Raw genomic sequence first — 17,088 nt, forward strand, 5'->3', positions numbered from 1 at the left:
CCCCCTTTCCCCTCAAAATTCTGCACACAACAGCCCAGAATGACCACATGGAGAAATTAAAAGCCTCGAGGAACATTTGTGACTCTAAACACCCGTTCTTCATCGAAATAAATTATAATGCCATTAATCCGTTCCATCTTCTCTCCCCAAAAGTACGCCTATAATTTGTTTAGTTTTTTTTAAATAGGAAAAATAACGCTGACATAGTGAAATAGAATGTAGAGATATTGAAACAGGTTTTGCCACTTCTTTTTTTTTTTTTTTGCAGCAGCATCCCCTGCTTGTTTAATGCTAACACATAATGGTTATCATCGTTTGGCTATTTGAACACACACAAGTGGTGGCGCCACACACCATAACAGAAGTCAATTCTTCTTCATTTGAACTGACCAAATATATGCAATGTGATGTCACACAGAATTGGACCGACATAGAAGACCCGAGAAGAAAAGAAATCCTTCCCTCTCTTTGAGACTTTGGAAAGAGGAGCAATTCAAACAAAAGAGGCTGAACATAAAATCATCATGAGCCTGAAACAAATGTGACATCATTCTTTATGGAATATAAAGAACTTAGAAATCAACCTTTATTTTAATGTGTTATTTGCTTCTAGTGCTTCAGAAATAAAGACGACAAGACGTCCGAGTTTGTCGCTGTGATTTGTAATCTTTTGCTTTTATTATTAACAATACTTTTGCGTCATTTAACCAAAAAAAAAAATAACACTGTAATCTGGACCCAGCTGTTGCTTCTGCGTGACTGGGGGAAGAAGTTGAAGAAGAAAGCTTGCTGGTTGGTCGGTTGAGGTGAGTTGGAAAGGAAAGAAGAAGAGGAAGAAAAGGTAGCTGGCGGTGGAATGAGGGAGGAGGAAAGTGAGTGATGAGGGATGACGTGCTGCTGCTCGTGGTGTGTGTGAGGGAGGCAGAGACCGAGAAGTACCGGGACAAGCTGAGAGGAGAGGGAATGTCCCATAAATGACAAATAAGGCACTTGACAAACATGAAAGCGTAACAAAACATGGCTTTGTGATAATGACCTCCTGGCAACATCAAATATCACACTTCAACACTTCTTTTCATGTACAAAATGTTCATTAACATTACCCCAAGCAACCCGGCAGTGGTCTCTAAAATGAGGAAGGTTCCACTCGTTTCAGTAAATGGCAGAAAGAAAGAAAAACGAGACAAACATTCAAAGCTGTGGTTCCGTCAACAGATTTCAAACGTCGCTTGGCATACTGTGTTCCCACAAATAGCACATATTTGAGATGCGTGCCTTTGACGCCGCTAAGCGAGGAGGGGCAAAGTTGGAAGCCATTCTGGCACCTTGCGCTGCTTAAATATGCTTGCTCATCTCGCCGTGCAATTACGAGCAGGACACTTTCAGGGGTAGAAATATGATTTTTCTTAAATGTTCTTGACTGATAGCACACGTTTTGGCAATGACAAAAAAAGTTAAACCCATGAAATTGGTTGAGAAATGAGCAAGTAACGACTTACTCTCGATGGGAAAGTCGCCCCTACCAAGATGGCCGCCACAAAACACGCGCGCTGCCGTATGTCATGTTCATAAATGCGGGTCGAGGTGATTTTGATCATTTTTGGGATGCTTGTGAATATTCTCGTTCATTCTGGGCATCAAATGGATGTTGAGGGTTTGAGCAGGCTTCATCAGCATCGCTTCAAGCCTTCGGAATGGGATGGCCGTCCTTTCCTCCATCACAAAGACATCTCAATCCCTTTTGCCTCCAACGAGCAACCTTAACGACTGTCACTTTGCAGTCCAAAAGAAGCCTACCATTTGTGCATTGCATCCAATTTGGAGGGATTTCTTTCTCTTAAAAATGAGATGGAAATGAATCGTTTGATGCGCTCCTCAAATAATTCCAGCATTCTTTACTTATTTAAGAGTTGGTTGTCAGAAGTGGATGTGACGTATCTGGCCGCTAATTGGGCCGCGAGATCCGCTTGATTTGTCATAAGCGGATGAGGGAGCTGGTGACTTCCCGTGGCGCATGATTGGTCTCTATTTGAGGGGCAGACATGATTTGAGGAAACACAGTATGCTTAGGAAATCCTTTTCTTGTGGAATTGGAAGTGAACCAAATTGTCCCAAGCTGCGTACACGGAAATTGTGAGGCACAAAGTTGAAAAAAATACAAAGAAATGAAAATAAGAGGAAGTGTGGGCTTGTGCAAAGGCATCGCAATAGCTCGTTGCATAGACACAATATTGAGGGAAATCAATGCCCCGTCTTCTCCTTTCATAAAAGGGACGCTCCATTTGTTCACTTTCGGTCGAAGCACAAAGCGAAAACAATGAAAGCGTCGGGTTGTAAAATGGCGGGTTTTGTTTTTTTGTTGAAAGAAGCCGTTAGCCGGCTGTAAGGCACGCAACAGTTGGAGCGAGGAAAGCTACGGAGGACGTGGCGCGGTCGCTCCCCCCTCCCTCCTCTCCAGTTTCGTCCCTGTCTCCAGTGAGAGCGCGTGCGGACCCGCGTCATCATCAGGCCGCCGTTGACGAGCGAGCGAGACGAAGAAGGTGCCGCCGCTTCCTGCTGTGTTGGTTTGGCTTTGTACAAATGAAGGTGTGTGTTGTCGTGCTGTGCAAAGGTAACTGTCAAATTTGCATCTCCCTCTTTGTCACGGCGTGCCTCCCGCCGCCGCCGCCGCCGCCGCCGCCCGTTACGAGTCCTTGCGGCGCGCACGTCGTCATCGCCGTCATTCTGCCTTGCTGTGGTTGTTGTTGTACACCGCGTGGCCGTTCTGCAGCGGCCCGTTTGCTTTTGGGACCTTTGGATCGTCGTCCCCTTCCTCCTCCTCCTCCTCCTCGTCGGACTCGTCCGTCTCATCCTTGTCACTGCGCTCGTCGTCCACTTTTTCCTGCCAATCGAAATCAGCGTATGTGAGCGTGATAACCTGATGACATTTTCCATGTAATTGACATTTGTTAATATTTTGGAGGATTAAAAACAAGTTAAGATTCCTGAAAAGTGAAAATCTTCTCAAATTGACACACCACATAAAATAGGCCGGGTATTGTTAAAGGATCTTTGTGCAGTTTGTCACTTTTTTTTTTTTACTCACGACTGCCACCTCTGGCCCAAAGTGTAACTGCAGCATGTGTGTCAGGCTCGTTCATGGCGCGGGTGCGAGTACGTGCACGATCTTAAAGCGACAGCCACAGTTGACAGCTCTTCGTACTCATCCGGGCATTGGTGGATCATGCATGATGTCGAAAAAGCTGAAATATGACCCTTTTAAACGGCACAATGCACCCTTAAGAATTTTTCGATGAAATTTAAATTCTTGAAATCGTGATTCAACATTTTTGGGGAATGTTTAAATATTATTTATTTATTAATATTTGTTAAATATTGAATATTTGAATGAATTCAATTGAATCTGTTGATTCAGTAAGAAGGACTAAACAATTAATTATGAGTACCCTTTGCCAAAGTATTTATTAAATGTTTGAGCAACAAAACATCGAGAAATTTCCACAAGAATAACTTTTTTGCGCACATGGACTACAAAAGCGCCCTCTACTGGCCAGGAGCTGAATCATTCAGAGAAGTTACTGAATCACTATTAAATAGGGGAGGGGTTAATTCTGTTCCATCGATGAATCAACCCTTTAAGTATATAAAATGAGGCTTCACGTCTTGTGAAAAATCCATCTGCACTCTGCTTTCAAATGCTGTGAAACGTGACAATGAGGCGCTCTAAAGCAGCCGAGCCAGCGTGAAGCCCCTGTCCATTCACAGACTGTGGCAAATAAAAATTCCCCCACCCACCCTTGTTGCTCTTTCTTTCTGTGTGTGACTTGCGCACACTCACAGCCAACAATGAGGCGCTCTATAAAGTGGCCGCGTCACCTTACTATCCAGAAGGAAGATACATTTTTGGGGTGTAATCAGAGCTAAGTTCACATTGCAATTGTGCTGGATAACCACTGTGAACCAAGGTCCAAGTTCTTAAATAGCGGGGAGGGGCGACTCTTGCTGCCCCGCCTAAAAAAAAAGAATCAGGAAAACTGAAATGGTGAAAAACAGCAATCGTCTTCTTTGTATCGTGTATTTGGAACATTGACTTAAGAGTGTGTTCGAGACAACAAGAACAACCCCAACAAAAGTGTCGTTCTTACATTGTTGGTGAGGAAGCGGACGGCAATCCGTATGATGAGAATGGCCCAGAAGATGTGAAGACACTGCAGCACCATCAGGAGACCGTTGAAGAAGTAGTAGCCAAAGAAGGGTTCGTAGATGGTCACGGGGTACACCCAGGTGCAGTAGATGATCCTGTGCACGTTACGCACGCCGCATCGTTACCATCAAAACGTTTTGCAAACACTTCATTTTTATATGCAGCGTCACGCAAAGTTTGCCGTCCACTTTAGCACGTCAATGGCGTTTGCCGTTATTTGTTAGCATTAGCTTGGAATGTACTCCCATCTAACGCGAGAAACGTCAGCAGCAAATCATTTTCAAAAAATATACATTACACGTGAACTCACCTCATAATTGGGGAAGCGATGGAATTGCATTTATTAATGTATGCGCAATGCAATTGTATTTTATTTGATCTTTTTGTACGTACATTTTGTATGGCTGTTTTGTTTCCACTTTATCTGTTGAACACTGTTTTTGTTTCGTGTTTTCACTTTTACTACATAGAGTCGTTTTAAACTTTGTATGTTTTTCTTGAATTGATGATTTGAGGACCGCAGAATAAAGAGAATAAATAAAGAATAAAGCATGAAGCGAGCAGGCAAATCTTAAGGAATTGTTTGGTGGTTTTAAATATGCAAAGTGTAATTCTCTTTTTTTTTTTAAGTGTTTACTTTGACAATAATAAGAGCTTAATTTCACTCGACTTGAGTGGAGCTCAATGCCACGATCCACTCGGATCTCAAATGATTGATTTAAAAACTCTACCTCAAAAGAATTTATGAGCCTGGTCACTCATGAGTAAAAACGTCATTGATGAATTTTTCATTTTTTTTTTGCGCGTTTAATAAATTCAAGTTGAAGAACATCAAAGTGACCCAAGCGTGCAATTTCGAACGGTACCGGAAGGGGAAGATGACGAGTCGGGTGACGATGAAGACTGCGGCGAATACGATGAAGATGTAGTTGCAGGCATTTCGCCAGCCAGCATAGTTGAACATCTTGGCAGACTGGAGCGAGAGAGCGAGTGGGGCAAACGGTTTCACATTGTGTCCACTAGAGAGCAGTGTTGCATTAGTGTTGAGGTCACAATCTGCTTGCGAAGCTCAGCACAACATTTCCTCGGGCTTTGTTGTATTGAAAAAAAAAGGCCGCTGAATTGTGCGTTTACCTCCAGGAGGTAATCCGAGGAGTCGTGCACCAGCATGATGAGCGTCCCGGCGCGGATGTAGTTGACGCACCACGAGAAGCTGATGAGCAGGATGGTTGCCACGTGGTGGACGATCTGCTCCTTGAAGTCCTGAAAGAGGCATCGCAACGCTTTGACATGCTTTTTCACACGTCCGCTCGGCTAAAACCCGTTTCGTGTGCCTCTTTGGCCGGATTTGCACTCAGCTGACACACGTTGTGCAAAGTCCACACACGTGCCACAACAGTCCAACGTCCACGCACACGCGCAGGCCGGATGCCAAAAAGATTGTGTGTCGAATGCGCTTCGATTTTTTTGCGTTGGACTGACTTTGCGTTTGACGTCGGAGGCCACGCTGAAGAGCAGCGAGGCGTAGAAGCCCAGTTCGATCATGTAGTACCAATACTGGGACGGCAGCAAAGTCTGAGGAAGAGGAACAAACCGACGTCAAAAGCTGGTTGGTCAGATTTCAAAGAGGAGAAAACAACGACAACACGAAAACAGAATGCGGGGACGTCCTCCAATTATTGATCAATTGGGACGGGAAATGTTACAATCAAGGTTTTGACCTTCCATTTCCACTTTAACACGAATTAACTCAAAATGAAATGGATTACATTATTATTATTATGGCGGCACGGTGGCTGACTGGTTAGCACGTCCGCCTCCCAGTGCAAAGGTTGTGAGATCAAGTCCGGGCTTCGGCCTTCCTGGGTGGAGTTTGCATGTTCTCCCCGTGCCTGCGTGGCTTTTCTCCGGGTACTCCGGTTTCCTCCCACATTCCAAAAACATGCATGGCAGGTGAATTGGACACTCCAAATTGTCCATAGGTGCGATTGTTCGTCTCTGTGTGCCCTGCGATTGGCTGGCAACCAGTTCAGGGTGTACCCCGCCTACTGCCCGAAGCCAGCTGGGATAGGCTCCAGCAACCCCCGCGACCCTTGTGAGGACAAGCGGTACAGAAAATGGATGGATGGATGGATATTATTATTATTCAAATTATTAAATGGGATTCAACTGGCATCTCAAGGCATGACAATCAGCCTTAACGCGGAAACCAGAAGAAAAAAAAACAACATCCATCCATCCATCCATTTTCTGTACCGCTTGTCCTCACAAGGGTCGCGGGGGTTGCTGGAGCCTATCCCAGCTGGCTTCGGGCAGTAGGCGGGGTACACCCTGAACTGGTTGCCAGCCAATCGCAGGGCACACAGAGACGAACAACCATACTCACAATCGCACCTATGGACAATTTGGAGTGTCCAATTCACCTGCCATGCATGTTTTTGGAATGTGGGAGGAAACCGCAGTACCCGGAGAAAAGCCACGCAAGCACGGGGAGAACATGCAAACTCCACCCAGGAAGGCCGAAGCCCGGACTTGATCTCACAACCTTTGCACTGGGAGGCGGACGTGCTAACCAGTCAGCCACCGTGCCGCCCAAAAAAAACAACAATTCATTTTTAAAATGAACGACGTGCAATTCCTGCGTCTGGCCTTTTTTGCATTTCATTCCAAACTGCAGCTTCATCAATTCGAAAAGAATGACTCCAAAAAAAAAGCACTCGTACAAATAAAGGCCTCTCGTCAAAAAACAAACAAATGTGAGGAAACGTTGTATCGTAGTAACCCTCAACTCGTTAGCCTGAGATGTGACGAATCCCTGGCAAATTCATATGGAATGGAACGTGTGATCATAAAAGTGCGATTTCTTAGAAAAAAAAATTAAATAAATAAATAAAAGCGCGATTTCCTTTCGGGAGACGTACCAGCACGGGGAAGCCTCGCCACATCTCCTGCACGTCATACAGCCAAGGTTTCTGCAAGGAGGAGAAAATGCACAAAAACAACAACAAATGTGGGAGGAGGGAGAAGATGGATGGGGGGGGGCGAGGGGGGGGGATGTTAATAATACTCACGTCGATGAGTGCGGCCAGGCCAGCAATGAAAGCAAGAAGGTAAAAAGTAAATCTCCAACTGCAAGAGAACAAACACATGCAAACACACTTTGTGCTCAGTCAATGAAGGAGACACATTTCCAAACACGCACACGCACACACAACTTGCAAGGCGACGACAAGAGGTACGCGCACACACACACAGACAATCAGGCAGTTGGACTTCCTTGGGATCAAAGTCAATCACACTTTTATTTGCACCCGAGGTCCGAGTGAGCTGATTCGGATTAATACCCGATCCAATATGGGCTGTGCAGTTCATCGAAATTCAATTACAATTTCAATTATTACACTCCGCGATCACAAAATCGACATGAATAAAAATAATATAATTCAAAAGTTTTATTTATTTTTAAATGACTAATAAATCTTGTTTGCTCCAAAAGGAACTTACATAAATGCTGTAGAGTGTTTTCAATAATTTTATTTGTCTTCATATTTTTAAATGTTTAAACATTTTCTTGTTTTGTACCCCAAAAAAATATTGTTTGAAAAATTGTATTTCAATTCATATATAAATAATCGTGATTATTATTTTTTCCATAATCGAGCAGCATCTTGGCATTGACAATGCAACGAAAAGAAACAAAGAAAAATCGCATTTTCCTCAATTGCAACCTTCTTTTTTCATCCGAATAGAAGGAATATCAACACAGAAGTACAACAAATTAAATATTTTATTGTTGACTTCAGAAAAATGACACCCCAAAAAAATCAATATTGAACATTGGCCCCGATTTCCAATCACACGATTGATCCTTCTTGTATTTCTTTTTCTACTGCTCAAGTGAGTGAACCCTTTCGCAAAAAGAGGGAAAATTGATGCGGAGTCTTTGCCCGTTTTTGTTGAACAACTTCAAAAATGTATCATGTATTTTAAAAACAAATCTCTCATTTCACTTTAGAGGCTCTTTGAAGATGTCAACAATCCTCAAGACATGCAAAAAATGTGCGCACGAATGGAAAAATGCGGAAACACAAACGTCCTGCTGCACCAAGTGGCACAAATGGACAAAAAGAGGACAACAAGGGGACAAAAAGGGGACAAAAAGGGGACAAAAAAGGGACATGGGTCCAACATGGCGCTCACACTTGAAAAGGGAAGCCGAAGCGGACGGAAAGACACAATGCGGCTTGTTGTGTGTGTGTGTGCGCGCGTCACACAATGGCTGGATTCAGACAAGTTGTAACACCCCAAGCCAAACACACAACAGTGAGTGACCGACATGCAGTCACATGCACGCACGCACGCACACACACACAAATGGTCTGGGAACATACTTGCAACTTAAAGGGCCAGTTCCTAAATAATGTCTCCAACGTTCTGAGAACAATCGAATATTGTCTGTGAATATTATCACTTGTTTTTCGTTTTAATGTTAGTCTTTTTGTTTTTTAGTTTCATTATGACTGTCCTGTCAGTTTTCAGTTTTCCAACTTGTCCGTCTAATCAGAAGTGTTTTTTTTTTTTTTTGTTAAACTGCGCTTCCGCTTCTATAAACAATCACACCCAAACATAAGTGTGAGCGATGATTGCGCGTGTTGGGGCAAAAAGGTACACGGAGGTTTTGTAGCATGTGCGGGCTAAAAATAGAGCGCTACTTTTGCCGGCAGAAATGTGCTCATACAGTGAGTGGGGAGGGACACATGAATGGCAGCTGCTCGGAACGCCGCTGTGAGCAACGTGACCCGTGACATGTCGGGCGTGCGCGTGCGCAAGCGTGTGCGCAAGCGTGCGCTTACCTGGCCTCTCGAAACTTTTTCAGCAAACTGGGCCTGTCCCGATTCCTCCGCCTTCGAAACCATCGTTGCGCTTGTCGTTCCGAGCAGCCCGTCTGCTTGCAAAGACTCACAAGCGAAAGCTGCAATTGTGCAAAAAGGGCGCCGATTATTAACGTTCGGAGGTCGAACACGCCGGAGGATGGCTTCGGACGTCTTCCGCACCGGTGTGGGGTTTTTGCTAACTTTGCAGTAGTAGGACTCCAGCGTGGGGTTGTGAGGCACCCTGAGCCGTACTGTTTCTTTGACTCCGAGTAGAGAAGCCAAAGGCGTCGCCACCATCCTGAAAGAGAAAATAGCGGTGGCCCCAGGAGAGCACCATGAGGGACACCATAATTAGTCATTTACTAATCATAAAGAGCAAGAGCATTTGCATGAAGGATCAAACTAAAAGGGCAACCTATCAGGAAACAAGACGTCCCTCAACAGGCCAGGCTCCGCCTTTTCAAGTCACACGCATTCAGTCACAGATACGCAATTGTAAAAAAATGAGGATGGCAAACCCAATAGGACAAAAACACCTGCGCTTCACATACATATAAAACCGAATACATTTTTTTAAATATATATGAATAATCCAATAATTATATGGCCGCTACTTTGTGGATTTTGTCTGTTGCGAGAACGCAAATAAACGAGGAATTACTGTAGTAACATGAATGCTTTGGAAAAAAATAGACTGACAAAGATAATTGCAGGAAATATAAAAATCGTGGCAATTACATAAAGCGTGGAACTGCCATTGTGGAGTAAATATTTTTGACTGGCAAGTACGTTCGAACCTATTTAAAATATGTTTTGAATCGAGGGCTGCTCGATTATGAAGAAAATATTAACCACGATTGATTTGGTAATAATTGCAATCATGATGAGGACGATCATTTGTGTTTTGGTACAAAACAAGAATATGTAAAAAAAAATATTAAGACAAATGCATGTCAACGTTTACAATAAACATTGTTTCTGACTTCATTTTCAAACTCACTGTTCTAATGTGGGCCAAATGCTAAAGAAAAGTGTTTGTTTTTCTTTTTTTCACTCACGCACGCTTAAGTACTGTAATACCCCGCGGCATTATGGGAAAGTCCGCCCTTTGTAGCGTTTGGCACATTTGAATGTATTTGCAAGTGAGCTTCAACGTGCTTTGAACGTACTCGCCAGTCCAAAATGTTGGCTGACCAATAACAGCTGCGCGCTTCATTTTTTGCGAGCCGAGTCGTCACGTGACTTGAGCAGCTGCGAATATGAAGAAACACAAACCGACCGTTCAAAGAGCTGCCGCACGATTAGGAATAAGAGTGCGATGGGCAGGGCCGCCCACAAATCGCCGGCTTTGGCGTACACGCGTCCGTCCCGGTCCTCCAGGTCGGCCCAGCCCAGACCTTCCGGGAACCACAGCCGCTCCTGCCAGAACCGGGCGCTCAGCTCCGACAGCATCCTGCAACACAAGACGCGTGACAACGTTTGTTCCGAAATCACGCCACGCGCCAATGCGGCGGGCGGGTTAACGAGCGGGCGTGCGTGCGTGCGTGACGCCGGGCGCAGTTGGCACAAAAGTCGTTTCAAGAATGAGTGCCAGCCCAAAAAGGCCGCGCCTCGCCGCGCCTCGGAGGCCCGCGTGAGGGAACGTGACTCGCAGGCGGTGCAACTTTACATTCATACTTTCCAGCAGCATATCCCTCGGCCCCTTCATGCAGCGCCCCCCCCCCCCCCCAAGAGTTTGAGGGCGTGGCACAGTGAAAGGGGAAGCAGCATGCGAGGGATCGTGACTCATCGGCCGGCTGGCCCGCTTCAATGGAAGATCTGTTCGTCATCTGCAAATGTTAAAGTCGGTGAAGCATTTCCGTCCCCGCCACTTCTTTGCGCTTGTAATTGTCCACTCCCTCGACGGCCTTGGAAACACGCAGCTTGGAAAACACTTTCCAACACTGAAACTTGGAAGTTAGTTGTTGTCGCATATTTATGCTGACTTATGAAGGAAATATTCATCACGATTATTTTTGCTAAGAATTTAAATTACAATTAGGATGAGAATTTTTTTTTGGTACAAAACAAGAAATGTTTTAGAAATATTAAGACAAATCAAATTATTTGGGCAATTGAAGTACACTTCCCAGACTTCAAGATGATAATTGTATGATTGAACAAAAAATATTCATTTTGTTTTTCCGCTTCTCGAGGATGTCTCCGTTTTCCGCATGCTTTTTGTTGGACATATTTGGTACGCTTGAGAAGGTCGAGCAAAATATGCTGAAGTGAAATTTACTGTCAAAGAGGAATTTTCATCTTTTAAAAAAACGGCTGTAAGGACAAAGACGGAAATTCATTGTGTTTCTACAAAGAGATTTTATTTATGGAAGATGTTAAATTATAAATTGTGTTAAACGGCTCTTAAGTAATGGGCGGGTTCCAGAGAAATTCGGTTTTTGTGTCGGAAAAATAAGAAGAAGCCTTTTTGGTGTGATATCCTCGAGAGTAGCATCTCGTTAAATGTCACTTTCAAACGAGAGCAAAAAGAATTGATTATTTCTCTTCACGTCTCGACCGCGACGCTTTTGTTTTCTTCTGCTACTCGAGGAAAGACGTTTCTGAACGAGCGACAAGTTTCACTTCAAAAGATCCAACAATAAACTCGTTCAGGCCAGCGAGAAAAACAACAACGCAATTATTCAAATGGAATAATTATATTAAAATCAGCTGAAGGAATATTATTTGGGACAACGCACTTTAGTGTGAACTTATTTGTAATGGAGGATGTTAGAGACGTTTTAAAGTGCTCATTCTATGTTTTGGAGAAAAATTGCAAAAACACGTCTCGAAGTCGCCACAAGTCACGTTGCAACAAAATCTTATTTAAGGAATGACAGCATCAAGTGCCGTGCGGCACGCTCGTCCATGAAACACGGTACTGTATGGGGGTCTATTTTTCACTTCATGTCATGTCAGTCATGACACCCCACCCCCCCCACCCACTTGCACCCCAGCACACGTGGCTGACTGACTCGACTTTTCCAACTCTTCCAAGCCGACAGCGTGAATGTTGTGCAACATCCACTAAATGAGAAATCAAACCCAGAACAGATAAGAAAATTACTTTCTAAGCACATATAAGGGGAAAAGTCCAAAGGGTAGGAACACACAAGTATCAGACCGCTCTGAGGGGAAAACAACAACATTTGTGCAGCGCAGCAATGTGGAAGGGAATTTCCAAATCAAGGCGACATATTTCGGCTGATGTGCTGAGATCATCTGTTGATTTCAGCAAGGGGAAGCACTTTTTTTTTTTTTTCCTGAATAACATTCCAATTGGTCGACCCGGCTCTGACCATTTCAAAGGTCCAATGAAACTGGGGGTGCCTCTGACGGGGGGGAGGGAGACGGGAAGTTGTGAGTCTCTCTCTTGCTCGCCACAAAGCTTCATTATAAAGACGACCCAGCGGAAGTTCTTCTCAAATCTGCAAAATAAAAGTCGATCATCGGGAAGGGGGGGGGGGTGTGGGTGGGGGGGCTGTCATTTCGGGAGTATTAGCAAAACTAAACAGAGCAAACTGGAACCTGGTACCGAGTTGGGGAATTTGCAGGAAATGTAAACATATGGCCGCCATATGGCGGGAGATGAACAAGTGAAATTGTGGCGGACAGCAAGCGTGGGTGTGACTCACGAGCAGAAGTGAAAAGCGAGCGAGCGAGCGAGCGAGCGCAAACCTTCCACGTATTTGCTCGTCCAGAGCGATGAATCATTCGGAGCACAAGTTTTCCAAAGACAAACGCGGGAGAAGAAGAGAAGAGCGTCTCGATGGTGAAAGACAAAAGCGAGACATCACAAACTTGCATCACAATGCAATCAGATAAGCTTCACATCAAACAACTTTTGGACGGAAAGAGATAAATAGAGCTGAAAATTCTTTCATGATTCCGAGAACACCGACGGACGTTCCAGGAGACCTTCGAGTTCCAATACGCTTTCTTGTGCTTTCCTGATTGCCGCACTTATCGGTACAAACGTCCTCGGTCGGAGGTTATCACTAACGCGGGCATACAATCAGAAATGCAGTAAATATTTGTGTTCAACCCAAACAATCTCAAACAAATGAAAAACAGGAAGTCAGCGAGCGTAATTCTTTCTTGCGGAGTCCAAATCCACCAACTTCAACCTTTCAACAGCAAATATTCTCTGATTTCTGTCATTTTCCCTCAACGCAGACTGATTATGTTTGCGTTTCATCAAATGTCAGACATTTGCAAACATCAGCTTTCACTTGGGAAAAACTCTGGTCAACATTTTCCACGCGGACGCCACGCCACCATCGATATCCCGACCGCGCCGTCGCACGCCCGACCGCACAGCTTGCGAATTGTTTTCCTGAACGGGCCATCGTGTCGCCGGCGTTTTTCCCGGCAGCGCCGCCAAAAGCCTGAATGCGCACATTGTGGGCTGAAGCGGCCGTCGGGGGAGGTTGGCGTGCTTCGCGCAAATGCTTCATTAGCGCTAACTCGGGTCAGGCCTTCCGAGTGTCATCGCAATTTTGGACATTCCTGACAAACTTGTCAGCTGGCAGACGCCGAGATCAGACAAAGACAGGAAAAGCGTCTCTCCCTGCGTATGCAGTGACCCGTTAACCAAACGGCCTGCGTTTCGCATGCAGTCGCCAGATAGCGATCGTAACAAAGTCAACCTCAATACTTTTTCGACATTTGATTTGTGAGCTGATGAATTATTGATCAGCGAGCAGTCAGAGGAGAGACGTCCAATTCGGAAGAGTCACAATCTCGTCGTGCTGATTGTCTGCCAAGTCTGCCTTTTCAGCGCCGTCCGACCTCGCTAACCACAACACGGCTGACCGCGTGGCGCGCGGCACGTACGTGATGCATGTGAAGTTCATTGATGAGAAAAAAAAACACTGAGGTTCCACCCACCTGAGACAGACAACAACAAATCTGTCTTCAACGGAACGACTCATTGTTCATTTAAAGGGTTATAAATACAGTCGTACCGCAAAGTATGACTCATTTCAGACGGGGACAGAGGAAGACTTTTTGCCCATCTTTAGCTCGTAATTCGATGTCAGGATAGTTGGAGATGACGGCCAGCGGTCGCCCGGCTAACCCAGCAGAAGGTGGACCGACGACCGGTCCCCGGACAACTAACCTAGCTTTTAAAACAAAAAACAATGGCGCAGAAGTGCTGCTGCATGTTTCGTCAAAAAAGTAATTGGCGACAGCCCTGCGTTTTTGTTGTCACGTTGCAGGGACATTTAAACAATGACTTCTAAATGTCCGGCCATTCATCTGACTTTGGGCAAGAAGGGACAACCTGGACTGGCTGCAAGTCAATTGGAGGGCATGCAGACAAACAAAACATTCACACCTCTGGACAATTTAGTCTTCAATGAAGCTTACGTCCATGTTTTGACCCCACGCAAGCTGAGGGACAACATGCAAACTCCACGCAAGGCAGATTGGACCGCTAAGGACCACATATTAAGGCGACTGCGACTGCATGCTCGGGGTCAAGCTTTTTTTTTTAAACTGGCCGTGTGCATTATTTAGCCGATCCATTCATTTAAGTCTCACTGCAAGTCTACGCGACGGGCTGCTAATAAACTGCTATTCATTTTTCATGAGCTTGGGGTGAGTGCTGCAGGTTCCTGTAGACGTGTGCGCCTCGATAAAGCAACCTATGGATAATGGCACAAATCATGCGCCTTAAGTAAGTCATGCTTGATTAGTACATAAAACGCTATCATTTATTCATTGTAAATACAGTAAGTGGGCACTTACGAACCACAGTTGGCTCAAACAGAGATGGACAAAACATGACATTATCTTAAAAGTACACAAAATCCCGGACTGGTCGCCAGTCCATCGCATGGCACGGGGACAAAATAAGATGTCACACCTACAACAATTTCCAGAGGTCATTCTCAACTGCTGGCTCAGAACCCAAAAAGTGGGTCGCAGACATGTAGTGTCCTCCTCACTCGCTTTACGATAGACCTGCCATGACATTTCAATGTGACACACGGCGTAGGAAGACATTTTCGCAACAACAACAACAACCCACAAGCCATCAGACTCCTGAACAATCTGTCAGTGTCAACCTCGCACGTGCAACATTTTTCTAAATGTGTTATTCCTGCGATACCAGCTGCAACCTTGAATAGTCGAATCTGTGGACATCATGTGCTTAAAATGTATCTTTCAATATATATATAATTGCTGCATTCATCTTGTTATTTGCTTTGTATGAACGAAGGGCGACCGGCAACGAAAGAATTCCATTGCTGTGTGTGTGTGTGTTTTAAAATGTTATTATTATTTTATTAATGATGAAAATCATCATTTGAATCGAACAGCACTCAAGCAGTGAGGAGTCTCAAACTTGATGAGTATATGGATTCATTCATTTTAATAAATAATATACAAAAGCTTCCGTTTTTTATTACTACCAACCGTCACTACTCGTCCAAGCTGTGTGTTAGCCTACTAAGCTAACTTTCACACAGAATGCTAACAGCTAACGCTCGAGTATCACAATAAGGGCAAAAAAAAAAAGACCACGGTGTGTTTTACAGCAACAGCATGTGAACGTTTGAAACATGTACGAGACATTTTGTGTCGTTTGGTCGCCACGAGGCCCGCTATTTTCAGCTAATTAAATGACTGGCGTGAGTGCGTGATGACGTCGTCGCCATTCGCCTGCCAAGCCGCCGCAAAACGCACACAAATGGAATTTACATTGCTCAAGCCGAGAAAAAAGGGGGGTGGGGGGGTTGAGGGAGAAACAGCTTACTTGTTTTTCTCGTCTTCTTTCTTCCCGCAGGGAAGTGTGGAATTCGGCTTGACAAAAAAAAGAAGAAGAAAAAAAGAAAAAGTGTGGTCTCCACAGAGACGAGCGAGCTAACGGTCCCGCTGAATGAAATGTGTCCAGTTCAAGATTTGCACACGCAGGCTCTTTACATCTTCGCCCAAAGCGAGAGTTCAAGATCACTTTTCGGATCAAAAAAAAAAATTGCCCTCAAGAGGCCGTTAAAAACATCAACTGGAGATTTCCACGCGTGGCGGCGGCGCGTGATGCTGCAATGCGCCCGCTTGTTGTTCCCGTCAGAGTTGTCCGCTTCTTCTTCTTCTTCTTGTTTGTCCTCCCATGCGTCGTTTTTGTGGGCTGCCCTCGCGTGTGTCAGCGAAGTCCGTCTGGGTGCGCGTGGCCGGGCACAGGCGAAGGCAGGCCTGATGGAAAACAAAAATTGCGAGCGCAGGGCGGTCGGCGGGGCGAGAAGGCAGACAAGCAAGCAAGCAGGCGGGCGGGCAGGACGCTGAGGACGGGCCGGGAGGGGGGGAGGAGGAGTGAGGGAGGGAGGGAGTAACGGAGTAACGGAGTAACGGTGAGGGAGGGACGCTGGCTGGGTGGCTGCGCCGCTTGACGTCCAAGCGTCCCAGGCTGACACACATCCGCGTTTTGTTCCGCTCCGAGGACACGCAGACAGACAGACAGACAGACAGACAGGCAGGCAGACAGACAGGCAGACATTTGAAAAAGACCGACCGCCACCCCAATCCGTTTGACCCCACAGCGGCCACAGATGTGCGCAGCTGTGTCCACGCTGGAGATGTACTCAACTCGACTAAAGCCTCACTAACTGCTGTCATTTTTTTTGTCACCACTGGAACTCTTTAACTTGAGCGACACGTGAGCACACGAGACTTCAGCTCAGTGAGCATCCACTTGCAGGGATGGCCTTTACGTAAAATGTTGCTTGATGATGTTTCATAATTAGGAAACAAACTTACACTTGACATTACTTACGGTTTTGTAATGGGGACTTGGCAGGCATGACAGTTAACTGGAATTTTGTATTAAGAGATAAAAAAAAAAAAAAAACTGTAACCAATGATAATAAGCGGCCAACTCCCTTAGAGGAATATATGAGATAACACACAACTCTTGGCTCATACAGTATGTATTTTAAAAAAAAAATCGTTGCAATGACGCCT

General features: G+C 45.1%; 1 protein-coding gene across 2 annotated transcripts; it reads right to left on the reverse strand.

Annotated features, from left to right (window-relative positions):
* Window positions 1-646: 646 nt before the first annotated feature.
* On the reverse strand, window positions 647-16,441 carry cers2b (ceramide synthase 2b). Of its 2 annotated transcripts, XM_086078332.1 has the most exons (11): window positions 15,887-16,440; window positions 10,358-10,531; window positions 9,259-9,376; window positions 9,058-9,176; window positions 7,276-7,333; window positions 7,126-7,176; window positions 5,687-5,779; window positions 5,339-5,467; window positions 5,071-5,177; window positions 4,146-4,299; window positions 647-2,881 (listed from the first exon to the last, which is right to left on the reverse strand). In XM_086078332.1, exons 2-11 carry the CDS (start codon window positions 10,528-10,530, stop codon window positions 2,720-2,722), a joined length of 1,164 nt encoding a protein of 387 aa, XP_085934458.1. In that variant the 5' UTR covers window position 10,531; window positions 15,887-16,440; the 3' UTR covers window positions 647-2,719. The 2 variants fall into 2 exon arrangements, with proteins under 2 accessions (XP_085934458.1, XP_085934459.1); XM_086078333.1 differs by lacking the exon at window positions 10,358-10,531 and having other exon boundaries at window positions 15,887-16,441.
* Between the last annotated feature and the right edge of the window lie 647 nt (window positions 16,442-17,088).

This window comes from Leptonotus elevatus, chromosome 6 (genome assembly GCF_054856555.1).
Source record: "Leptonotus elevatus isolate MCC_2025b chromosome 6, RoL_Lele_1.0, whole genome shotgun sequence".
Lineage (NCBI taxonomy): Eukaryota > Metazoa > Chordata > Actinopteri > Syngnathiformes > Syngnathidae > Leptonotus > Leptonotus elevatus.

What these genes read in the sequence shown, in the direction of transcription:
- cers2b (XM_086078332.1), bottom strand. Translation starts at nt 10,530, where the DNA reads ATGCTGTCGGAGCTGAGCGCCCGGTTCTGGCAGGAGCGGCTGTGGTTC. An exon ending in TTAGCAAAAACCCCACACCG is followed by an intron (nt 9,177 to 9,258) that starts GTGCGGAAGACG and finishes GCACAATTGCAG; the next exon opens with CTTTCGCTTGTGAGTCTTTG. An exon ending in CCTCGGATTACCTCCTGGAG is followed by an intron (nt 5,178 to 5,338) that starts GTAAACGCACAA and finishes CTCTCGCTCCAG; the next exon opens with TCTGCCAAGATGTTCAACTA.